The sequence below is a fragment of the Nuphar pumila genome, chromosome 7 (genome assembly GCF_984573655.1).
Source record: "Nuphar pumila chromosome 7, dmNupPumi1.hap1.1, whole genome shotgun sequence".
NCBI classification, from domain to species: domain Eukaryota; kingdom Viridiplantae; phylum Streptophyta; class Magnoliopsida; order Nymphaeales; family Nymphaeaceae; genus Nuphar; species Nuphar pumila.
The window spans coordinates 843,043-870,764 of NC_143255.1; the positions used below are offsets into that span (position 1 = coordinate 843,043).

Sequence of the window (27,722 nt, forward strand, 5' to 3'; positions counted from 1 at the left end):
TAAATAATTTTATCCAATTAGGTGGGATTCGATTGATTCAGTATTATTTAGATCCGAACCAAATCAGACACATTTACATCCCTACTCCTCAGGGCTCAGTGAGCAGGGGGACCTCAAGGGTTTTACCAACCCGAGGTCAGCCAATGTGTAGTCGGTGATAAGGGTTTTTCTTTAGATTATAAAAAAAGTGTCTTTTTGAATGTTTAAAAGACTAAAACTAAAGTGTTTGATTAGTATTGCCAAAACTTTGGGTGCGTTTTTTTACATATTTATTTATTTTTTTATTTTGAAAGGCAAGTTGGGGTTAGGCAGACACCCACCCCCACCAGTTATTATTCAACGTACCACTGGGTTTGAACCTGCAACGTCCCACCACAAGGACGCATGCACTGACGGCTCCTACTTTGGTACTTTTTTTTATTTTTCTTTTATGAAGAGGGAAACATTAATCGACTTTTTAGGATCGCTGAGGGATTGGCGTTGGTGAAAAGATCAGGTGCAATATGATTGCACACAAATATTTTTGTGCATTAGGCACCTGATCACCCTCCATCTTACTTCTTACTTAGGGACATGGCCTGTCAGTTGTGGGGGCTCAAGGCCTGATGGAGAGCGATCAGGTGCTTGATCCACAAATTTTGTACCATGTGATTGCACTGGATCCTGTCTCTTGGCGTTGCTTCCTCCTCTCCTCCTTTTCCGGATCTTCCACTGTAAAACCGTCGGGGTAGTTTAGAAAAGGTCACTTATGGTGATATTACGATAATGATTATTACTATTACAATCGTATTACGTATACATGACTGGCAAAAGTCGTGGTCAAGGTTGTGACTTAGCGAACCAATGGAGGTTGGTAGAAACGAAAGAAAACATGACCTCTTCGTTTGTGGTTTTGGCCAATGAAGGTGCTCATGATATGGTGTGATAATGGTTGCAGTTCGGGTTGCAAGTGGGTCAGACCTGATTTCAAACTGGATCTGGCCTATTTTACTGGGTCTAGATATATATGTTCGGACTGGACTCGGATTCGCAATGACTGGTCAGGTTTAATGGGCAATTGCAAGTCAATATATTGGCAGGAGCGGGTCTAATTAAGCCAGCCCATTTTATGTATGAGTGTGCTCAGAGAGCACTTTCACCCACCTAGTGGAAACCATAGATGTACGTTGCATATTCTCAATCAGACTTCATAGGTTATTTGATAAGAATCATGATTTGGATTACGTTTTTCGGATACAAAAATGAGATTTTTTAAGTTGTCAACTTCTAGTACTTTGTGACCCGTCAATTTTTTAAGGTGTTAAAAAACCTACATGTCACAATCACCTAATCCAAAACTGTTAACTCATATTGGTTAATGGGTTTTAGGTATAAAAGAATGGGTTGCTCATTTTAATCAACTCGGCTATCTTAGAAGTGATTTCTTTAAAAAAAATTAAGTGCTATTATGATGTCTTAACTCTTTGAATTTAGTAAAGTAAATATCATAATATTAAAGTTGGCCTAATTACTTTACTCCATGAAATTTCAGTCCATTTATCGACTGATAAAAATTGCCCCCCCGCTTTAGTGGAGATACCGTTACCATAATCACAGGAGCCTTGCGACAAGGTCTTCCAGATAGAAAGAGCCAAAATATATGAGATATGGAAAATTCATTGCTTGTTATCACTAACCTTTTAAACTCAAACCACTCCTATTCTGTAACAGAAAAAGTTTCTTTGAGTCCGACATTTTCTTCCAAGAAACGGGTATATGTTATCCAAAAGCCGCAGCTCTTGGCTGTATAAATAGAGAGTTCTTGAGCAGAAACAATGCAAGTGTGGTATGGTGCAATTTGATTGTTATGAGTGTGTCTCGGTGCACTTTCCTCTGTTTCATTCATGGCGCCAGCATGCTCAACTCTTTCAATGGTAATCTTCTTTTCCTGTTTTCAATATTTAATTATTCATAAAAAAAAACCAACAGAGACTCCCATCATCTGGTAGGAGCAGTTTGTGCAAGTCACCATGTGACAACATGTTAGCATAAAATGGATCGCGGAAGAGCCACTTATCGGATGCGGCCTTGGATCATCCGAATGACATTTCGGTGGATGCGCGGGTGGTCGGCGTTCTCCTCAACCAATCAACACCCTTAACTCAGACCAGAATGTCAAAAGGTGATCAGGACCCTTGAACCCAAAGAGAGAGAGAATTAATCACACAAATGTGACACTCAATAACTATATATGCCCACGTCATGCATCTACGAAGGTTGCTCATTTATAGAAAGATTTGGTGGATATCCATAATGGGCATGAATGGACAGTTACGAGACCCCCAAAACCCAAGACTCACACCCATATATGTCCCTTGATGTGCCCATGTCAATATGGGTCACATTCAGGTTGGATACAATCCGATCTAAAATCCAACATTCTCTCGCTTGACCCATTAACATGAAAAAGGACTTCATCAAGGTTTATTACTGTTATCTCAATTTAATTTTCATATGGGTTCACATGCTAACCCGTATCACAAGAATGAATCACATGAGTCATGGAGATGAACACATGTATATAAGAAGTCATATTTCTATACACTTCAATATTATTTATTTTTAGTGTTTAACATACTAAGAATACCTTTATGAATGGGTTGATCTCTTACATATTTTATTGATTGTTTTAATATTGTTATTATGTTATTCTCTCTTATCAAATGAGAGAAACTTTACACCGAATCAACAATGCACAAAATCATAGAGAATCAATTTAGTTTTATAAATGTGATCACATCTAACCATAATGTATTGTCAGAAGGAATCAAATAGATGCATCCTCATTACATATTGGGAATATAATCCTGGTACTAGCCCTTTAATAAGTGGATTCACAATCATTTTATTCATACCGATTATATTAATACACATTAAATGATTTATAGTCCTTTCTTTAATTCTATGCATCGACATGAGGTGAAGCTCTTATTGTTATTTGAGAAGGACATGATAACTTCATTATCACATAAGATCTTTAATGACCTTTCAATAGAGTCCAATCTACTAAGACCTATAATGAAGTTTCAGATCCATATAGCCTGAGATAAAATCTTGTTTAAATAAATAATTTTTGCTTCAATGACTTTCAAAAATTCATTCATTATTCTGCAATGAGAGATGACACCTTGAATATTCTTAGCTAGTCATAATTGCAAAAACAATATGCTAAGACTATTTGAGTGTTCCCACTTCTCATTGACAACCTTATGAGTGTTACTACTTCTCATACATAGCCTTCTAATTGCCTGCGTTATTCTTTGTATGAGTGAGATAATCATACACAACCTTCAAAAAGATAAATGTGAGACCCTTTATTATTTACTTTTTGTAAGACAAGCACAATAGAGTCATTATTGTTTCTCATAGATGATCGCCTCATTCAAAGCTACTTTGCCTCCTCAATTATTAAAGAATTGACTACAATTGGTGAAAACAAGCAAATTATGTAACTAGAAAAAAATTGGTATTGTACCTTTGGGTTTGATCATGTTGCATAAACTGATGTACACATCTACTATTACACCATGTGTGAATTTGGAACACAATGACCTACTTTTGGGTAGAATCGATTGTTTCATAAAGTTAAACATAATTTCAATACCAAATTTTATTCTCAATACGGTCTAAAAAACCCTCAATCAACAAAACTCGGATTACTTTGGTGATAACCAAAGTGAGTTGATCGAAATCTTTTACCGCAAGTTCATGTAAAGCATGTCAAAACACATAAATAGCGTACACATTCATAATCTTATGCTTAAACAATCATGGATAACACGTAATAACATGAAACACACTTTATATCATGTTAAACTCACAAAAAGTATGAGATTAATGATAAAGGAGCTTATACCGATTAGAAAAACTCTTAAACCTTTCTTAGGAGGTCCGAACTGGTGAACGGCTCAGGAAAACCCTCAAACTGGCACCAAGAGGCTCGAACCAATCTTATAAACCATTGAACCAGTAAAAAACCCTCGAACCAATCCCTAAAAGCATAGAATTGGACCCATTTAGATTTTTGGGTTTGGATCCGAACTACACCCAAGATCTGGACCCAACCCAGAATTCAGTTTGGATTGGGTCTAGATCAAGATTGGGTCCATGATCCAAATCCAACCTAAAATCTAGTTTGGATTGAGTCTGAATCTAGATCGAGTTTTGGATCGTGAGATCCAATTTGGATCGAGTTGGATCCAGTCCGAGTATGGATTGTGGGATCCAACTCGGATCTATTTTTTTGTTTGGATATGGATCCAAACTGAATTGGATCATGTTTGAAATTGGGTCCATGTACTCTTTAAACCCTTTAAGAGGCTGAACCAGTTCTATGACTGATATAGGGTGATTCCGAACTGGTTTGCAACCCTTTTTGACCGATTTCTATCAGTTTTTTACCAGTTCCTGCATATAAAAACCTTGTTTTTATAAATTAGTAAAGGAACATGGGTTTTTTTCATTCAGTTTTAGGAGTTTATAGAACTTAGTACATGTTTTAGACCAGTTTGGCTGTTTTGAGATCGATTCTGGGCCTTGGTTGATTGGTTGAGGGCCATTTTAGATTGGTTTGAAGTACTTTTTTGCTGGTTCCAGCATGGAGACCCTGAGTATTACCTGAAAAAGCATATTTTATAATGAATATACATGCATTATCATGTATGCATGGGCATACTTGATAATATTAATATATTTGTGAAAAAAAACTTGATTAACTGATTCTTGCAATTACTAAAGTGATCTAAGTTGTGTTGATTGAGGATTATTTAGACTGTGTTAAAATTTGGTATTATGATTGTGTGTGACTTTATGAAAGAATGATTCTACCCGAAAGTAAATTATTATGTTCGAAATTCACATAGGGTATAATAATAGATGTGTATATCAACTCATAAAGCATATTTATACCCAAAGATACAATGCTGAATTGCCTCTGATTACATGATCTGCTAGTTTCACCAATTGAAGTCAATTTCTTGAAAATTAAGGATATGAAATAACTTTGAGTATTGTCATTTCTACTCAAGTAGAATGATAATGACCTTATTATGCTTGTCTTAGAAAAGATAAATAACAAAGAGTCTCAATTTTTACTGTTTCAATATGAGTCTCATTTGAGCATTTACAAAGTCTTTTTCTTTTGTTTTTGCAATACCAGGTTCTTTGATCATTGACGGTTCTAGTAATATCCCCATCTTAGTAGATCCAAATTTTTGGATTGAAAAGAAATAGTGTTATTCACTATGAGTTTCATAGATTTAGATTTGACTATTAGAATTGACAAACCTCCTACTCTTACAGAGCAGAGTTCAACCGAATAGAAGGCTACCTCTGAGAAGTGTGAGCACTCAAATAGACTTATCATGTTACTTTTGCAATCTAGAGTGTTTAAGAACATTTGAAGCACCATCCCTCACTGTAGAACAGTGAAGAAATTTCTTGGAGCCATTAAGACTCAGTTCGTCAGTTCTAATAAGGCTAGGGTCAGTACCCTGATGTCCAAGTTGATGTCTATGAAATATTCTGGTGATAGTCACATCCGACAACATATCTTAAAAATAAAAAATATTGCATCTCAGTTGAATGACATGACGTTTGTCATTTCAAACTCTTTTCTAGTTCATCTAATTCTGACCTCATTGCCTATTGAATACAAATCTTTAAGATCTCTTACAAAACACAATGATTAGTAATTTAATGACCTATTGACTAAGTATGTTGAAGGGTGAAAAAGACTGAAGGGTGAAAGGGTGTTGAGCACACATATGTCTTCTCATAAGGAAAATTATAGAACTGAGACCAAAAAGGGTTCCTTCAAGAAGAATATGAAGAAAACCTATGGGAAGAGTTTCAATTCTCAAGCAAAAGCTAAATCACATGCAGGGGGTTCTTCTATAAAGTATTTCTTCTGCAAGAAGAAGGGGCATAAGAAGATGGATTGCTTGAAGCATAAGAAATGACTCAAAAATAGAGATAATGTGTCAGTTGTTTCTCATGAGTATAATTTAATCCATGTTTTATTGCATAGTTGGTGGGTTGATTATAGTGTCATAGCACATATTGACAATTCTTTGTAAGCATTTTTTAACAAAAGGGAACCAACGAAGTATGAAAGAAATACATTCTCAGAAAACAAGATGTGTTCACATGTCAAACGTTGGGACCTATAGAGTTATGTTAGAGTCATCATTTATTTTGTATTTACTTGATACCTTTTATGTTTCATCCTATAGCTGAAACCTCATTTTTATTCCAAAACTTGATGAGTTTGGGTTTGCTTTTAAATTTGAAAACTCCAAGCTTATTATTGTTAAAAATTATATTCTTGTAGGTTCTACATATGTGTGTGATGTTTTGTATCGTTTGAAAACCAAATTTTAAATCCAAGAATCTCACTCCATTAAGAATACAATGATTGGCAATAAACATGGTCTAAAGGATGATCAATCTCATTTGTTTTGGCATCAAAGGTTAGGACACATTTTGAAAGAGAGAATCCATAAACTTGTGAGTGAAGGGATTCTTGGATCTCTTGATTTCACAGATACAAAACCATGTATTGACTGCATAAAGGCTAAGCAATTCAACACATATAAGAAAAATGTCAAACACAATAATGAAAAATTAGAGATTGTGCATATTAATGTTTGTGGGCCTTTTTTCCTGTGTTACACAGGTAAAAATATTTTGTCATCTTTATAGATGATTATTCATGTTATATGTATTTCAACTTATTATTTAAAAATTTGAAATCTTTTAGGTTTTCAAAGACTTCAAAAAATAAGTAGAGAAACAGACTGGTGAAGTTATTAAAGTGGTTAGGTCTGATAGATTGTCAAATATTATAGTCATTTCACTAATATGAGACAAAAAGAAAGGTTATTAGCACACTTTCTAAAAAAGGAAGGTATTGTATTTCAATACACCATGTCTGATAGTGCTTACCAAAATGGTGTAGCTGAAAGGAGAAATCGTATGCTTATAAAAATGGTTCGAGTGATATTGAGTCACTCAAATATTCTCTTAACCTTATGAAGTGAAGCTCTTAGGACAACAATGCACATATTGAATAAGGATCCTACAAAGGTTGTTCAAAAGACTCCTTATGAGCTATAGATTGGTAGAAAATCTTCTTTGTCATATATGCACATATGAGGGTATCCAACTGAAGCTAAGTTGTATAACCCACATATAAAAGTCTTTGATCCTAGGACGACTAGTAGATTTTTTATTGGTTATATACAAAGATCAAAGGGCTTTAGGTTTTGTTGTCCATCTCATACACCATAGATAATGAAAACAGATAAAACAAGATTTCTTCAAAATAATTCTATTGGGATACATGCATTTCAAAGTTTTGAATTTGAGAAATTGCAAGATTCAGTTTTCATACTTGTGAAGGAAAAAACTCAGTTTTTCTAATCATTATCCCTTTGGATGATGTTAGAGAAAATATGATAAATGAACATCAATCTTAAGTAGAACAAGTTGTTGATGAGGATATACAACAAAAGGAAGCAAAAGTTCATTTTGAATCACCTGTAACACCTATATGGAGGTCTATGAGAACTAGAAAATCTGTTATCCATCCAGACTATGTGGTATATTTATAAGAGATCAATGATTTAATAGACATTGAAGATGATTACTTGACCTTTGCAGAAACCATTAAAAGTGAAAGATCGACACATTAGATCAATGTTATGAAAGAAGTGCTAGACTCTATGGCAAAAAACCAAGTATGAGATTTGATACCTTGACCTGATGGAGTAAGACCTGTTGGTTGTAAGTGGGTATTTAAAACCAAAACAGACTCAAAATGGTGAGTGAAGTGGTACAAGGCTAGGCTCATTGCAAAAAGATTCACATAGATGGAATTGATTATAGCGAGACTTTTTTGCTTGTCTCAACTAAGGAATCATTGAAAATAATCATGGTCCTCATAGCTCATTTTGATTTAGAGATACATTAAATAGATGTGAAAACATCTTTTCTGAATGGTGATATAGAAGGAGGTATATATGTAACAATTTCCTCATTTCAGTATAAATGACTTGAATAATTTAGTTTGCAAATTAAAAAAACTCAATCTATAAACTTAAACAAACCTCCCGCCAATGTTATAAAAAGTTCAATCAAGTGATCTTGAACTTTGGATTCACTAAAAATATTGTTGATCAGTGAATATACCTTAAGGCTAGTGGGAGTAAGTTCATAATTCTGGTTTTGAATGTTGATGATATTCTTCTTGCAACTAATGATTTGAGTATGCTACATGAGGCAAATGATTTTTTTCTCTCATTTTGACATGAGTGAGGCCAAATATGTCATTAAAATTGAGATATGTCATGATAGAACTAAAGGTGTCCTTGGCCTCTTTCAAAAATCCTATATCCTTTAGGTTTTTAAAAGATATGGAATGAAGAATTGTTCTCTTGGATCAACATCCATAATGAAAGTAGATAAATTAAGCTTAAAGGACTGTCCTCGAGATGATACTGAAAATGCTTAGATGACAACTATGTCGTATGCTTTGACAGTTGGGAGTTTGCAATACGCACAGACCTGCACACAACCATATATCACATTTTCTGTGAGAATACTTGATAGATATCAGTTTAATCCATGTATTGCATACTTGAAGGCAACAAAGAAGGTCATACATTATTTATAAGGAATGAAAGATTTCATGTTGACCTATAGAAAAGTTGACCACCTAGAGGTCATTAGATACTTTGATACAGACTTAGGAGGATGTCTTCACAGTAGAAAGTCTACTACAAGATACATCCTCCTAGAAAAGCGGAAAATAGTCTACAACTGCAACTCATACTATAGAGGCAAAATTTATTGCTTTATATGAGACTTTATCTTAGACCATTTGGATAATAAACTTCATTACAAGTTTTGGGATTGTGAACTCTATTGAGAGACAATGATGGATTTTTTGTGATAATGAAGATGTCATGTCCTTCTCGAATAATAACAAAATTTTTACCTCGTGTCGATATATGAAGTTGAAGTACTTTATTGTTAAAGAAATGAATATAAATAATTTAGTGCGTATTGATACAATCAGTACGAAGGAAATGACTGTGGATTCTCTTACTAAAGAGCTAACACAATAATTATATTTTCAACATATAATGGGGATGGATCTGTTTGATTCCTTATGATGTATAACAATATGTTATGGTTATATGCGATCACATTTATCAAGCTAAATTGATTCTCTATGGTTTTGTGCATTGTTGATTCAATATAAATTATCTTTCATTTTGGGTAGAGAGAATAATAGAATAACAATATTAAATAACCAAAAGAATGAGTTAGAGATCAACATATTCATAAAGGTAATCTTAACATGCTAAAGCACTGAAAATGAATAATATTGTAGTGCATGAAAATATAACATATCATATAGAGGTGTTCATCTCCATAACTTATATGATTCATTCTTGTGATATAGAATAACATGTGAATCTACATGAAAATAGAATTGGGATAATGATAAAGAACATCAATTATATGTCTTTCCGTGTCAATGAGTCAAGTGAGAGAATCTTGGACATTTTAGACCAGGTCCAATTGAAGGTGACCCGGTTTGACATAAGGCACTCAAAAGGCAAAAAGTGAGTGAGAGGGGGTTACATGAATGTGATTAGTTCACATTCAATAAGGGCATGTGAAGGGTTCACATGCATGAATGCCATGCATGTAACCCCCACTCTCTCTCTCTCTCCTATATAAAGAGAAGGATGGTTGCTTGATGGGTGCAACCAAGGAGCTCTCTTTTTCTCTCATTTGGGTTTAGGGTACTGCTTACCTTTAGACCTGAGGAACTGGGCTCATCATAGGTGTTGATAGGCTGAGACGAGCATCAAGCACTCACGTCTAAGTATGCTTTGTCCGCACCGACTATGGCGGCTTCTGCTATATTTTCATTCGCTGTGTTATTTCCGCCAACAGTATTATCATATTCATGGTAGCTCTTCTAGTGGATGGGTTTAAAGCATTTTAGATTTAATCTATTGAATCATGAAGATTTTTGCAACACTATGAAATTGAAATTACAAGATAATGTGTGTTTTTTGTGAAAAAAAGAAACTACAAGTTAATGTTAACCAGAAATTAAGACGATGTAATCCCAACAACTTGTGATTATCTGATCGGATTCTCTTTTTTTTCCCCATCTGTTACACGGAATCATGCGTTTAAAGTCCCAAAAAAATAACCGAATTATACAATAAAAGAAAATTCAGACTTGATATTGTAGTTTTATAAATCATAAACAGAAAACTGAGAAAACAAATGTGTAGCTATAAACCTCCAACCAACCAAATTTTCTGGAGAATTCTATTCTAGTTCAGAAAGTCGGTAGAAGGTGCATCTCGTATTCAAAGTTTGTTTGCCAACATATTCCCTGATGCTTTGGCCATGGGTGAGATAGAAGCTGTAGCAAGTCTGTGAAGGAACATAGCTCATCCACTGTTCGATTCTTGGTGGCTACTAGAAATTCATTGTGATTGTTCTTTGTTATTGGCAATCCTGGGGCTCTTTAAAACATCAGGATTCTGCTCACCGGATGTCCTCGTCTCAGGAACATACTCCTGTGATGATATATAATAGAGTGCTGTAACCACATCACTGATCATAGGGCGAGTATTGGCTTCATCTTGGAGGCACATGGCTGAGACAGCAACTGCTTGGTAGAGGCCCTTGATTGGATATCTTCCTTCTAGTAGTGGGTCAACTATTAAAGTGTACTTTTTCCTTTCTCTTAAGTATGGTTGTGCCTTCATATTCATTAATTGAACAGTCATAAATTGGAGGACTAATGGAAAGAGCTAAAGCCAAATCCTTACTATTAATAAAAAGGAACTGCATCATGAGCATGGACTAGTACACTGAAGAAAAACATACCCAAGTAACAAGATTCTGTTCATGTGGTTGCCTTGAGTTGTCAATGGCTCTTCGTCCTGTGATTATCTCAAGAAGCACAACCCCGAAGCTGTACACGTCTGATTTGCTTGTCAATTGGCCAGTCTTTGCATACTCTGGAGCACAATATCCATAAGTTCCCATCACCCTTGTTGAGACATGATCATTATCACCCGTTGGACCAAGTTTAGCGAGTCCAAAATCCGACAGCTTTGGATGGTAATCTTCATTCAGTAAAATATTTGATGCTTTAAAGTCACGGTAAATGACAGGTGGATTGGCCTGTTCGTGCAGATACTCTAAACCTTTTGCGGCACCTTCAGCTATTTTCATTCGGGTGTTCCAGTCCAGAGGAACCTTGTCTGGTGGGATAGCTGCATTTGAAATTGGTGTTTCTTAATCACATAGTTATAAATTGCCTCATTCATTTGAGGCTGAAGCCACTAATAATAGATAAGAGGAGGATAATATATGTCAATGCATAAAGAATCATCTTGGGACTTGAGTTACCACATGATTTGGTTGATTGAAGTTTGTATCATGTGTTCTCATGTAGCAATTGTGATCATCAAAGCCAAAGGTTAAACCCATTTAGTATGCATCCTAGTGCCAAGTAAATTGCATTTGCTGAGTCTAAAAGTAACACAGGAAATTTTATACTTACTGAAAAGATGATCCTCCAAAGACCTCAATGGCATGTACTCATATACTAGAAGCCTTTGATTTCCATCTGCACAATATCCTATCAGTTTTACGAGATTGGGGTGGTGAAGCCGACTAAGCATCAAAACTTCAATGAGAAACTCCCTGTTTCCTTGCAATCCATTCCTATCAAGTTGCTTTACAGCCACTTCCTGAGGGAAAAAATAAAAAAGGCTATTAGTATGACCAGCCAATTCTAGATTAGTAGTGTTCCAAGGCAACCAAATGATTAGCTTGACATGGAAACTAGATGTAATATAAGTCTATCAGCTTTTGGGGTTCTGTAGGGCTTTGTTTGGAAACCAGTAGCTAGGATGGGAGTTGAAGTAATTGGTAAAACTTGGTCAAAATATATTGGTGGTGGATGTTTGGAAACTGGTAGCTGGGATGTGTGTTTATGGATTTGGATGGGAATTTACACTCAACGGAATTGATGGCTATTGGCTACCAGCCTACCACCTCCAGAGGTGGTTGCTGCTAAATCCAGTGCCACTTTTTCAAATGCATAATCTCCATCTGACTACTGGTTTCCAAATGTAACTGAAGAAGACTTGAATCGATCCTTTGCCAAGCAAGTGGCTGACCTAGTCATAGTGACGAGACAGTTTTCATCGAGGACAGATCAGGTGATTTGACAAAATGCACACCGTCCATCACTTCGATCACCATCATTCATTGTACCAGCAGTGGGGCCTACCAAAATGCTGATGTCATCACTTCACAACCGATGGTGGTGATTGAAGCGATGGATGGTGGTGGTTTCAAAACACAAATAATTGTGTTTTTTTCAAATCACCTGACCTGTCCTCGTTTTAATCAATTATGAGAGAGAGAGAGAGAGCCGAAAGTCATTTTATTTTTGAGCCGAAAGTGAGAGAGAGAGAGAGAGAGAGAGAGAGAGAGATTTGCAAGGAAATAGTTGAGAGAAATTACTTGGCCAATGCTCTCGAGATAGCCCTTGTAGACTCTCCCAAAGCCACCTTCACCCAGTAGGCAATCGGACCTAAAGTTTTTAGTTGCTGCTGCTAATTCACGGAATGTAAATGTAGTCTCAGCAATTGTCTCGTTGCCAACTCTGAGTACCTCATCAGTTAATGACTTCCCTTGGCTACCTTCTGATCCATTTAAAGCATTGTAAAATCATGCATCAGGGGCTACAATTTGTTTTCTCTAACTAAGGTGGAAATTAATTTTAAGACCGCAATGCTGTATTAACATTTCGGTTGTCTCAATGAACAAATGCATTTGAAAAATGCGAAAAAAAAGAGATATTTCATGGTCTGTTCAGTACTATAACATCCGACTTTACATCTGTTTAGATAGATGGCTGAACCAAATCATCGCCCCAAGGGCTCAACATCCAGCGTTAATTACAAAGGCTGATCTTCATCTCAATATAATAAGTTCCGTGGAGCACAGATAAATGGACATGGGTGCTAATCCATGCAATTTCCTTAGGCCCTTACTCTGATTTTAGTTCTGCACATTTTGCTTTGAACAAAATAATGAACCAATGTGCTACCACCATTAACACATTGGGACAAGAAGAATAAGTTATCATGATAATGATCTAACTGGCAATTATATATTTTATAACCACCATTCAATCAGCAAGGATATGACCACCTCAGGTGTCGCCCATGTGGCCAGCGGGGAGGTTGTGAGGGTGCTGAGATGAAGCCACCGGATCAAACTCCACTGTCACACTGGTGTGTTTGTAGCTTTTAGAGGTGGGCCACTTAAGGCAGGGTGGTCATGGGGCTGCACCCTGAGTTTTTCCCTCTTACTACAAGAAAACAGGTCATTGCCGATGACAATTATCATCGGCAATAACTAATTTATGGTCGACAATAATATGAACGATGATAGGCATCAGCTTTTTAAAGTTGTTTATATTATTATTTTCGATGATAATTATATATTATTATCTTTAATCCAGAGGATAATTATCATCGCTATAAAATGGTTGGCTTTAAGAGATCGTCGGTAATATCATCCTTCATGGGTAACATTAATTAAATATGATCATAAATATTGTCGGCAATTATATTAATTAAATACGACGATCTTTGGCAAGGGTCCCCGTCATAAAAATAAAAAAGCAATGATATGCAGCTATGCTCAATCCGATAATGCATGTTTACAGATCAATACTAAATACAGCAGATGTAATGCTAGCATTGGGAAACAAAAGGCTCACCAGATTTCATATGCGCATTCCTTACTAACGTGGCAACTGAAATTACTTGATTTCCCCGTCCTCTTTTCAATGACTTCCTACCACCCGATTTCAGACTCAAAGGGAAGCACTTCATTTTCTCGCCGATTTGAAACCTCAAATACTACTTAGTTTATAAAAAGACCAACCTGATCTATACAGCTGCTTGATATTCATTTCACCTTAAATCGAAGAACCAACATACAGAGGAAGTTCTGCAGCAGAATAAACCTGGTTTTCGGAAACTTAGTCCCAATTGAAGAAGAAATTCGAACTGCCGAAATTCAATTCTTGCCAAATAAACTAAGATAAAATTTTAGAAAGAGAAATTCCTTCAAACTTCCATCAACTTGACTCTATAAATCCTTCATTTTCTTTGCCCAGCAGGGTGTGCTTTGTCTGGGCATCGAACCGAAAAAGGAGAATACTTGAATATAGAAAAAGAATTCAATTACAGCGCAATGAAACCATGAAAACCATGTAGAGAGAGAGAGAGAGAGAGAGAGAGAGAGAGAGAGAGAGAGAGAGAGAGAGAGAGAAATTAGTGAATAAGGTAAAAGAAAAAGAAATGTTTGACCCGATTCAGAAGAGACGGTTGTGAGAAGAGAGGATGAATTGGGAAGCCAAACTCAGAGGGGGTAGGTAGGTGTTGGGCGAGAGAGGCAGAGAGTTGCATTGCGTCCGTTTCGCTCGATTTTTGGAGAGACCAACATTGATTAATTTAGATGAGTAATTGACGTTACAATAGTGGTCAAAATTCAGGGTGTTTTTTGCTAAGTTTGGGAGAGAGACAGGGTGCTCACGGTCACGAGGGGCGGAATTCTTGGGTGTCCATAACGATCAGAATTTGAAGTGTACAACCAAAGTTCCAAGGGGTCACGCGGTTCTTTGGTCGCCACAGCCACAAAAGTTTAAAACGGCAAAAAATATCGGCAGCCAAAAACTCGCTAGAAATAGAAAATTTTCGGAAAAAAAAACTCTCATGTTTTTTTCTGACAAAATATAGGCAATAATACACAAAATAAAAAATTTTAAAACTTTATTTTTTGAGAAATGCGAATAAAAAACATTTAAAAATAAAATACATTATTTTTCATAAAACTATAAATATCACATTATTTCATACCTCAAGAGTTCAAGTATTCAACCCATCAGGGTATACCCAAACTGGCCCAACTAACTAGTAGCTTTACAATTCATAAAAAAATTCATAAGACTCACCGCATGGAGAGAAGAAAAATGCTTTACAATTCTTTCCAGAAACAAAGGAAAAAGAGAAACAAAATGAACAAAAATGACTTTATATATGATTTAGCAAAACATGAATTACATAGGTTCATAAGATAAAAAATTGTGCATATCGATATGTATTTACGGATATGTTTAAAAATTACACATTTGATAGAAAACTCGCATATTTGAGAGGAACTTTACATATTTTGAGTAACTTTACATATTAAGAGGATATATATGCCAACTTAGTTAGGTATTTACAAAGTTTCAAGGTTTGAGTTTAAAAGGATGTTTGCAAATATTATTATGCAAACTTCTTGAGGTCTATAAAAAAAAATGTGCAGATATCTTTTTAAGTGGGAGTTTGTGATATTTGACGAGCAAAATGATATATCACGTGAACATCATGAGTTTCACACATGTGAAGGGTAAAAAGGTTCTAAGAAAGTTGACTATTTATGGTTTTGGTCATTGAGCGAATTTTGGTAAATTATGATTTTTTTAAGAGAACACATCATTTTTACCGTATAGTACCATCATTTTCCATCTAAACTACCCTTATGGATCTCTAGTGATTCATGTCCTGAAAATTTCAATTTCTAAGTAGGATTTTAGCTATAAAAAAAACCCTCTATCTAAGGTTGCGATGATCTTAGTTTAGATTGAAGCAAAAAATGTTACCCTAACAAATTGTGATCCAACTATGTCACAATAAACGAGGCCGAGTTTGGTACCTCTAAGGGTATGTTTGATGGCTTGTCCAGGGTTGGACGAAATGAACAAAAAGAACATAACAAAACATTGGTTATGTTTGTTCTGTAATAACTGTTTCAAGTCCAATGTTTGTTTGGACCGTACTCAAATGTTATGTTTCAAATGTCCGTTGTTTAATGACGATGTGTGGACAACTTGGACAATCATGGATAATGGGTCGAATTACTTCGTTTTGGATCATATGACCTGATTCGTCCACGATTTTACATGTTTTAACAAGTTTATTATGGTTTTTTGCCCAAATATGAATCCATTTAGATTTTTGGGTTTGGATCCGAACTACACCCAAGATCTGGACCCAACCCAGAATTCAGTTTGGATTGGGTCTAGATCAAGATTGGGTCCATGATCCAAATCCAACCTAAAATCTAGTTTGGATTGAGTCTGAATCTAGATCGAGTTTTGGATCGTGAGATCCAATTTGGATCGAGTTGGATCCAGTCCGAGTATGGATTGTGGGATCCAACTCGGATCTATTTTTTTGTTTGGATATGGATCCAAACTGAATTGGATCATGTTTGAAATTGGGTCCATGTACTCTTTAAACCCTTTAAGAGGCTGAACCAGTTCTATGACTGATATAGGGTGATTCCGAACTGGTTTGCAACCCTTTTTGACCGATTTCTATCAGTTTTTTACCAGTTCCTGCATATAAAAACCTTGTTTTTATAAATTAGTAAAGGAACATGGGTTTTTTTCATTCAGTTTTAGGAGTTTATAGAACTTAGTACATGTTTTAGACCAGTTTGGCTGTTTTGAGATCGATTCTGGGCCTTGGTTGATTGGTTGAGGGCCATTTTAGATTGGTTTGAAGTACTTTTTTGCTGGTTCCAGCATGGAGACCCTGAGTATTACCTGAAAAAGCATATTTTATAATGAATATACATGCATTATCATGTATGCATGGGCATACTTGATAATATTAATATATTTGTGAAAAAAAACTTGATTAACTGATTCTTGCAATTACTAAAGTGATCTAAGTTGTGTTGATTGAGGATTATTTAGACTGTGTTAAAATTTGGTATTATGATTGTGTGTGACTTTATGAAAGAATGATTCTACCCGAAAGTAAATTATTATGTTCGAAATTCACATAGGGTATAATAATAGATGTGTATATCAACTCATAAAGCATATTTATACCCAAAGATACAATGCTGAATTGCCTCTGATTACATGATCTGCTAGTTTCACCAATTGAAGTCAATTTCTTGAAAATTAAGGATATGAAATAACTTTGAGTATTGTCATTTCTACTCAAGTAGAATGATAATGACCTTATTATGCTTGTCTTAGAAAAGATAAATAACAAAGAGTCTCAATTTTTACTGTTTCAATATGAGTCTCATTTGAGCATTTACAAAGTCTTTTTCTTTTGTTTTTGCAATACCAGGTTCTTTGATCATTGACGGTTCTAGTAATATCCCCATCTTAGTAGATCCAAATTTTTGGATTGAAAAGAAATAGTGTTATTCACTATGAGTTTCATAGATTTAGATTTGACTATTAGAATTGACAAACCTCCTACTCTTACAGAGCAGAGTTCAACCGAATAGAAGGCTACCTCTGAGAAGTGTGAGCACTCAAATAGACTTATCATGTTACTTTTGCAATCTAGAGTGTTTAAGAACATTTGAAGCACCATCCCTCACTGTAGAACAGTGAAGAAATTTCTTGGAGCCATTAAGACTCAGTTCGTCAGTTCTAATAAGGCTAGGGTCAGTACCCTGATGTCCAAGTTGATGTCTATGAAATATTCTGGTGATAGTCACATCCGACAACATATCTTAAAAATAAAAAATATTGCATCTCAGTTGAATGACATGACGTTTGTCATTTCAAACTCTTTTCTAGTTCATCTAATTCTGACCTCATTGCCTATTGAATACAAATCTTTAAGATCTCTTACAAAACACAATGATTAGTAATTTAATGACCTATTGACTAAGTATGTTGAAGGGTGAAAAAGACTGAAGGGTGAAAGGGTGTTGAGCACACATATGTCTTCTCATAAGGAAAATTATAGAACTGAGACCAAAAAGGGTTCCTTCAAGAAGAATATAAAGAAAACCTATGGGAAGAGTTTCAATTCTCAAGCAAAAGCTAAATCACATGCAGGGGGTTCTTCTATAAAGTATTTCTTCTGCAAGAAGAAGGGGCATAAGAAGATGGATTGCTTGAAGCATAAGAAATGACTCAAAAATAGAGATAATGTGTCAGTTGTTTCTCATGAGTATAATTTAATCCATGTTTTATTGCATAGTTGGTGGGTTGATTATAGTGTCATAGCACATATTGACAACTCTTTGTAAGCATTTTTATCCAATTATGAAATTATATCTAAAATCATGAATTTTTATCCTGAATATGTATTTGAAATTTGATTTTTGGCTTGAATATGGATCTCAAATTAAATTTTTGCCCCAAATATGGATTTTTGCCTCGAATATGGATCTCAAATTGGATATTTGCCATGAATATGTATTTTTGCATTGAATATGAATCTCAAATTGAATTTTTGCCCTGAATATGAATCTCGAATTGGATTTTTGCCCCGAATATATGTTATGCTCTCTTTCTCTTCTTTAGAGAATGGGTTGCTATAATGTACTATAATTCAATCTGAAACACGTTTAATTTTAAATCTAATGATGACCAGTAATTGCTTTTAGAGTTTAAAACAAAAGTTTATCAAAGGAAGTTAAAGAAGATATAGTTTGCTTTGCTTTTCAATATTTCAACAAATAAATATTACTTATGTCTCTTCACGGCGGGACATAGTTTACATAATTACTTGAGATTTGTGCATTGATTTGTTTAACATTTGATCATGAGACTAAGCCATCAATACTACTATAGACTCACAAAGTGATTAGGTTCAGTCCACTATTCAACACCCGATGTTAACACAAGTTCGTGTTGAAGAGAATAACATATTACTGTAATGACAATAATGTCTCTGACATAAATACATATTGATAAAAAAACAAACAAGTTCTTACCTTCTGTCATAATTGTCCCAGATGAGATGATCTGGCCTAGAAACACAACCTAAGATCATCCATTAAAAAAACACTAATTTTGTTTACCTCATAAGATAGCCAAATGGTTCAGAAAAAAGATGTATGCCATCTCTTTGTTGGATCACTTTTCGGATCACACAGTTTCACAATCGTCATCATGATATAAAACACGATAGAAAACAGGAAATAAAACAATGTAAACAGCATGATGAACAGACGATCGAAACAACAACAGGGAGCAGACATATCGGTTTCCGCAAACAACCAAAATCCAGACGACAGCATACGAGCAAACAGATGCAAAGAACATAAAGAAAACAACGAAAACATGTTTAGATTATGTAACAGGCTAAGGCATACGAAAGTACTCCCCTTAGAGAAGATTCTCCCCCACATACAGTGCAAATCAGGGTCCGGCGTCCTTCCCTCAGGATACAATAGCCACGACGAACCGAACGGTGCACTCCGGCGGATCGTCCTTCGAAAACAACCTCCACGAACCAAATGTTGTAGAACACCCCTTTCGGGATAACTCAGAAAAGAGAGAGAGATAGAGCAACAGAAGAGATGGGAAATCACAGAGCTCTTCTTCAGAAAGCCAGAGCGTCTCAGTGTGTTCTGTAACCCCACCCTCACCACGCTTTTATAACCCACAAACGGTTACAAAGCGTGGAAGGACCCGTTACGAATTTTGAGGAGATGTGATCCGTTAACAGACTTTGAAAGATCGAGATCCGTTACGGAATCCAAAGAGCCATAACGGACACAGACTACGAGGAGTAGTGACCCGTTATCATTTCCCATAACCTGTTACAGAATCCAAATATCCAAAGAAACTTTGGGTGAACCCGAACCTGAATCCAAGCCCAACACGGAACGGTGGGCGTGCGTGCGTGTGTGGTGGTCATCCCACTCTCTTGTTCTCAGGAACAAGTGTATGAGTTTACATGTGGCTTATAAAGCCCACAACAAGCTCATGCAAAATCAATATGGGACTATTCCACCTCATCAAGACCACCTTCTCCAAAACAGCCCAATTTCTTCTTTGAATTTTCTCTCCCTTCCTTCTTACACCTAACACTCTTAACTCATAATCCAGCCTTGCTTTTCAGATGTTGCTTGAAATCCATAATGTCGCCTTCCCATCTTGTCACAGTCTCGTTTTAGCAAACCCAAATTTCCTCAGCCACCTGATTAATAAGCCTGAAGTCATGGCTGAGTACCTCTAACAAAGATTTAGCCTCTTTCTCCAATCTTAATCTCTCCTCATCAGGGCAGACATATCTGAAGCTTCAATTTCCCTGCTGAGGTGATAGATATCCATGTGTTCAGGTCTTCGTTCGTATCATTTGAAAAGCTTGGTTCTTTGACATGATCATCCAAATTTAATAAAGGGATCTCATCAGGGAAAAGATTATCAACAGCAGACCCAGTCAACAAAGGAGCATACAATGAGTCATCATCACATGCATTACTCACACTCCGATGTAGACAAGAGGTTTTGGATGGAACAGTAAAGAGTGGTCTGTCCAACTTGAGTCTGCCGAGCATTACCTGTGGAGAGCTGACTGGCTTGTACTCCAAAAAGGCAGAGCATGCCAAGGATTGGGAGACTGGAGAATCAGGATGGCTTAGCTTGTAATGAAGCAGAATACCTTGGTATACCATGAACAAGCTATCCACATCAGAAAGTAACTTGACTGGTAGGTACCCTTCTTCATGGGCTGCCACAGCTGCTGGTGACCGTGGGACTTTGAGGTACCCAGGAAATCCAAAAACATGTAATGATGGTGCCAAACACAAAAAATAGCAACACCCTTAACTGCATGTTTGGAACCCATTTTTCTTGCTTAAATTTCCAAACCTCATGCTTGAATTGCAAATCTAATAGGCTATTTTAAATAATTGATTGGACAACTAAGAAAGTAAGAATATGAACAGCACAAAGAGAAAGGACAAACAACTTGGCAAATTACACATGATATATTTCCTCTTTGGAGAGGTAAAACAAAGCCCAGTTTAAGCTGGAGCTGAATCCAATAAACAAAAAAGTTTTTGCAACTAACCATAAAGAAATAGATAGCACATCATAAAACTCGGAGTCATAAAAATGTTTAAAGTGCCTTGGGATTTCAAGAAATCAGGACATACTAATCCGAAAATAAAAAAAATTGACAAAAAAGGCTTAAAAATTCTGTACATGAATAAACAAATAGCTGGTCAATTTTTCCAGATGCATATTGCTATAATTTAGAAGGCTCGCATTTTCTAATGAATAATGCAATTATAAATCCCCTATCTAGATTTTCAAATTAAGCAGGAAATCAACCTTTTGCCACTCTCTTCCTCATAATGAGTTTCAAACACCTACCAGTTCTTGTCAGATAAAAACCAATTCATAATTTTAAGTATCTTATTATAGCATAATTATAGAGGGTCTATCCGACCATGCTCAAAGACATGAATATTGTTCATATTTCTTTCTGCATGATAGAAATCAACTAAGAATGGAAAATAACTACTTCTCCAATCAAATAGAGTTGTTATTAACCCCAAACAATTTTCAAAGATTTACCATAATATCAACTCCCCACACCACCCATTCATAAAAACAATAACACTCAAATATTAGCTATTTCAATGATGGCTCATTGGCAACTGTAAGAATGGCAAACAACCAACCTAATCAAACAAAGTTGTTATTAACCCCAAACGATTTCCAAAGGTTTGCTATAGCACCAACTCCCCCACACCACCCATTTATAAAAAAACAACACTCAAATATTAGCTATTTCAATGACGGTTCATTGGCAGCTATGCATTCTCATCATGCTATTTTCAACAATACATCCTGAAAAAGTGACTCCTACAGTATCCAACATTTCATTGCAATGCCATTCACAACATTTTCCTACCACCAACATAGAATTGAAATTGATATTTTTAACCCTATCCTATGACCAAGATAAAGTATCAAATCCGTCCATTAAACTCACGGGCAAACATATCTGAAGCTTCAATTTTCCTGCTGAGGTGATAGATATCCATGTGTTCAGAAATTGGAAGCTCCTTGCAGCCTATTGTTGTAAGAAGGGTGGACTTCCCACATCCATTCAACCCAAGCAAACCCACTACAAGAATTTTGCGGATTAGCGACGAATGCTATCCGACGCTAATTCATCGCAAATCTGTCGCTGAACTGTTTAGCGACGGATTAGTGATGGATAGCTTTCGTTACAATTCCTTGGTCGCTATGTAGCGAAAAAACTGATCTGTAGCTACTTCCGTCGCTAATTTGTGATGGATTAGTGAATGACATGATTCGTCGCGAGTCCATCACTAAATAAGCACTGATTTGGTTTTGCGACAGATACATATCCGTCACTAATTCGTTGTAAAAATTTCATGACAAATACGTATCTGTCTCTAAATTCTATCACCAATTTAGCGACGGATTAGCGATGAATTACATCCCATCGCAAAATATCGGTTGATTCAGTTTTTGAGACAGATAATATCTGTCGCTAATCCATCACAAAATTTAAAAAAATAAAACAATTTTGTTTCAAATATAAATATCAAAATAAAATTCTCGTTATATGATTTATATAACCTATGTATAAAAGACAAAGTACACATAAAAAATACATATACAAAGTAGGTGAAACAAATTTAACACAAGTTATAAGTGAAACAAATTTAACAAGTAGGTGAACATATACAAAGACTTTCGTTTGAAACAACAAGTACGTAAAACAAATTCAACACATGAAGCTACTTCTCGCCAAGATTCAGAACATCATCCTCTTCATTGTCTCGATCTTCTCCTCCATCGGCTCCTCTACGCTGATCATTTTCAGCATCCTATAAGAGAACACAAATGTTAGTATTGATAACCAAAATACAATGAAATAAATTATATGCAATACACCTAATTTAAGGCAATTAAAGTAACATGGCTGATTAATACATAGACTAGCAATAAAGTGAAAGACATTAACAGAATTCAGAGGCCAACAAACAGTACATGTGGAGTCCCTAAAAACTAATGACATAATAAAATATTATAGGCATATATGTATTGGAATCTAACGACATGAAACTTTAGATATGTATTGAAATAAACGTTATACATACCTGACGGGCACCAAAGCTCATGTTGAAGGCAAACGAAGTTCCCATGTCCTGAAAAAAGTTGCATAACTCATTATGGACAAGGTTGGGAATGACTTCATGTAAAAAGTCACGTATTGTGTCATAAAGAAGATGACAGACACCATCCCAAGAAATAGCAGGGTCAATCGAACGTTGAGAGTTGATGAATCAGTTTTATAACTATGCATGAACTGTAAAGATTTAAAGGTCCTACATGAATTAGTTTTATAACTATGCATGAACTATGCATGCACATGCTAAGTATGCATGAAATTTAACATGATATGCAAGATATAATGTTAAAATAGATGGTGCATATGAGAAAATGATGTGGTATGTATTACAAGATGTATTTCACTAGCTCATATCAAAGAAGTAAGATTTTTGAAATCCTCAAGAAAATTAGAAAGTTTCATGAGAGACGTGGCACATTGAGTGTGTCAAAGTCGATCAAACGTACTAGCCTTAATCATCAGAGGAGTCTATCTTGAACAAGTCTTGTAAATGTGCTGAAATTGCCATCCTTTGAATTTTGCATAATATTTGTAACATGCAAAACCTACATGAAGAAAAACTCTTAGCATATGGTACTCTTCAAAAGCAAGTTTGTCCATTATGTTACATCAGAGGACCAAGTTCTATTACCAAGTAAGCATCGTTCAAATACCTATACCAGAATAACATAATGCCAAATCCATCAATCATAAAAATTCAAACTACCCATCAACTCCATGTAAAACTAGAGCAAAAAACTAAAGTTTCCTCCACCATTCACAGATAACAAATTCAGATCCAAAGATAGTCAATAGCTCTTCTTGAAAACCATCAATTCAACTCAAGTGGGTAATTCAAATAGTATTCTTCTCCTGTACTTCATAATATCCAATATATTAGCTTTGCAAGCATTCAAACTAATTTAGAAACCAGTAGTGAACATCAACTCACACTCCAAAGCATTCAAAGAACACTAATTGATTTAGAATAACCCAAAAATATGAACGTGCAATCGAAAAGATCATACCACATGCACGTGCACCATCGACCCAAAACTAACCAATCCCACCAAACAATTATCCAGCAACTGAGCTACCACATGCAATATCTCCCTCTTCAAAACCTGAAATTCCTCCTCTATGGTCGTCGTGTCCACAACGAGAACAAAAGTAGGCCCTCCAAACCTCGAACTAAACTCGTTGCCCGCGTACAGAGAGGAGAACGAAGAGGAGGAAGATGGAAACTGCCCACTACTCCAATTGGGCCTTCCCCGATTGAGTCGATACTCGATCGTGCTGTACGTAGGGAAGAGCTCGATCGGGAGATTGTTCTCGTTGATGCCGACGTAGGAACCCGAGAATGGGTTCTTCTGGTAGCAGAAAGGGCAAGCCCAGAGGCGGGTCTGGTAGTCCACCAGTGCGTAGGGGTTCAACACGGCTTTGCACCGCTTGAAGACTAGAGGCTCGTAAGAAAGGATGGGAAAATCAACCCGAGGCTGGGGTGGGCTCGGCAACCTACCTGAGCCCAACCTGAGCCTGACCCTGCCACCCGGGGGGGGGGGAGAGAAAAGGGAGGCTGGAGGGCCAATGCCCTCTGGTCGGTGCCAAAAGAGAGGGAAAAGAGGGAGGGGGCCGAGCCCCTCCCCTATCAAACAAGAAGAGGGAGAAAGCGAGGGGGTGGGCTTGCCTAAGCCCGACCCAGAGCAAGCGAGGGGGAGGGCAGCGATGCCCTCCCCTTTGCCGTAAACAATCGATGAAGGAGAAGAGAGACAAGAAAAAAGAAGAAGAAAGAAGATGAAGAAGAAGAAGACAACAGAGAGGGGGTAAGAGATCACCTGAGAGGGCCAGACGCGGAGTGGGGTCGCCAGCGTTGGGTGGCCAAAATACGACAAGCGGGAGAGAGGGATCACCCGAGGGAAAGGGGTGATAGAGGGGGAACGAGCGAGGTAGGAGAAAGGAAGGTGGCCGATGAGGTCTCTGACGAGCTGCAGGCTGGAGCTCGTAGGTCGGACAGGCAGGGAGCAATCACAGAGGGAGGGGGAGAGTTGCACGAGAGGGGAAGGGAGCTGTCAGATGGTGGGTCATAGGAGAGCGGGGGCGGAAAAGGCGAGCAACGTGGGGGCGATCTGCGAAAGAGGGGAGAGAGAGAGCAGGGGAGGAGAGAATTTCGTGCCCTAATTGGCCATTTTATATTGAAAAGTAGCAATGGATTAGCGACGAAAACATTCTGTTTCAAACGTTGCCGTAAATTAGCAACGAAAAAATGCTATCGCGAAGTTGCGATGGAGTTTGAGACAGAACGTTTATGTCGCTAATTAGCGGCAGATTTTGAGATAGAATTTTTTTGTCGCTAATTTTGCAACTAATTTCAATTTTAGGGATGACCAGTTTTCTCTAGCTAATCCATCGCAAATTTGCGATGAATTATTTCTATCATAAATTTTCGTCGCTAATTAACATTTTTCTTATAGTGACCATAGCCCTTGGAAACAAAATGATAGAAGAATCTCCATTAAAAGAACCTCCCGGGTTGATGAAAAAGAATTGAAAAAACCAATCACATGATTCTAACCAAAACAAAACCCAACCAGAAAAGAAAATTTTCAATTGAAATGAATACAAAAATTTTTCCAATTAAACAGAGCATAAGAAAATTAACTACGTAGGAGCTCCTACGAGTACATCTGCCAAATGAAAACAAATTCCAGGAGACCCCCAAAACAAAACCGATAGTGCTTATTCACCAAGTTCTCTACCCACACAAAGAAAAATCCTAAAAACATAGGGAAAATGACCGTGCTCAAAGAGCGAGATAGAGGGCACAGAGAGGGGGGAGGTCAAACAAAAATTACATAGAACAGTGGCTGCAGAATACGTCTTTTGAGCATGCTCGAAGAGCGTCGACAACGACATCTTCTCCATCTTCGGTTCCCCCACTCCTCAACCCAAAGAGGAAAGGGAAAAGTTCAGAAAACACCTTTACAAACGGCCAGAAAAATCACCGGAAAAGGTGTGAAGCAAACGACCAATGACAGACAAGGAGGAGCCACCCGTTGTGATGCCGAAGAGACGCCCCCTCTTGGGGCCGGAGAAGGTGGTGCCGCCACCCGCCGCTCCAGTGGAGCCCTTGCACAGAGAGAGCACAGAGAGAGAGAGAGGCGGATCGATGGGCGCGGCGCGCCCGTCGATTCATTTTTTTTCATTCCCTCTGTTCCTGTTCGTTTTGTAACAGGGGGGAGGTGGAACTAAAATTACATAGAATTATTGACACAGCGGATGCGCAGAACATCGTCCACCGCATCCAACGTTTGTTGGAAATCACTGTTCCCAGCGAGATTTTTGTCTGAATCTCGCAGAGAACAGCACATCAAACATACACTAAGGGTACATTTGGATATTTATTTATTTTTTTGATAATCCAAAGGAGAGCACCATTATCGCTGGCCTATGGTTGGTAAAACCCTTGAAGTCCCCCTTGCCCACCAGAGAGTCCAACGAGCTTGAATCTTACTGCAAGATATGCCACCCATGGGTTTTAAACTTGTAACATCCTGTCAACTTGGTGACATTCACAGATGGCTCCCGCTAGATGAACGGTTAGAGTTTGTTCAACGAGACTTCTACTATCATTGTTTCTCCTAAATTTCCACAACAAAAACTAGACTGTAATTCAAAATGCTATCCGCAATGATGACAATTATAATTCTAAATTGTGGGATCCATAACTTTTTACTTTTCCCGAGCAGTCGAATTGGATTCACAATTCACATTTATCTAGTTAATGCAAGAACCCATGAGTACCTTTGCTCATTTAACATGCATTCATCTTGCAGGTTTGTAATAATATAAAGAAAGATGCAGATTGATTTCCTTTACAACAGATCAATCTCCCCTATTCCTCTTTTAACTTTTCCAAAAGAACGAAAACCAAAGTCCTATGAGTGATGGGAGTCCATTTAATGGTGTATCTAATATGCAAATTCATCCTCTGATCGACCCCACAATGGGAACAACTAGAAGTTAACAAAACCAAGAACGAAGGTATGCACATTCTTCAGGGTGCAAAGGAAGGTATATGATGATGGTTACAAAAGCAGATGCTAAAGCACACTAGGACACCCATAAAGTGCGCATATATTTGGCACCAGGAGCTAAGATATCCTCATATTGCCCAAAGATGGAATAACCACTAGGAAAGTAATGTCATTCTTCTCCAAATTGAAAAGGCTATAAGAAGGCTCCTCCCAAAGGCCAGGACTCAGCTCCCAACCATCAGTCCTTTCCCCAAGGTTCTAACTTTCCTAGCTTCCGAACTCTTGGCCCTTTTTGCCATTGTTGTCAGACTCCTATTATTCTTTTCAACTATTATAAAGAAAAACAATGGCTCGGGCGATTAAGAGAGCGAGCCATGTAATGCTGCTTCTTGGTGTAATATTGGTTAGCTTGAATGGAGCATCTGCCAGAGTGTTGCAGGTTGGGGGCTCCCAAGGATGGACTGTGCCCAAGGATTCTACCACGCAGCCCTACAACCAATGGGCTGAGAAGAACAGATTCCAGATAGGCGATTCTCTGCGTAAGTTGGCGCTTCCATTTACCTTCCTTCTGCTCATGTCATTAACCTCCAGTGACCTTTAAACTTTG

The 27,722-nt window shown here is 37.0% G+C and overlaps 1 protein-coding gene across 1 annotated transcript; it reads right to left on the reverse strand.

The window, feature by feature from the left end:
• Window positions 1-10,556: 10,556 nt before the first annotated feature.
• LOC149830771 (putative serine/threonine-protein kinase PBL7) lies at window positions 10,557-26,003 on the reverse strand. The gene is made up of 8 exons (XM_090011818.1): window positions 25,934-26,003; window positions 24,143-24,537; window positions 23,071-23,118; window positions 18,913-18,961; window positions 12,616-12,797; window positions 11,645-11,834; window positions 10,963-11,354; window positions 10,557-10,835 (listed from the first exon to the last, which is right to left on the reverse strand). The coding sequence occupies exons 1-8, from the start codon at window positions 26,001-26,003 to the stop codon at window positions 10,557-10,559; spliced, it is 1,605 nt and encodes a 534-aa protein (XP_089867944.1).
• Window positions 26,004-27,722: the final 1,719 nt, after the last annotated feature.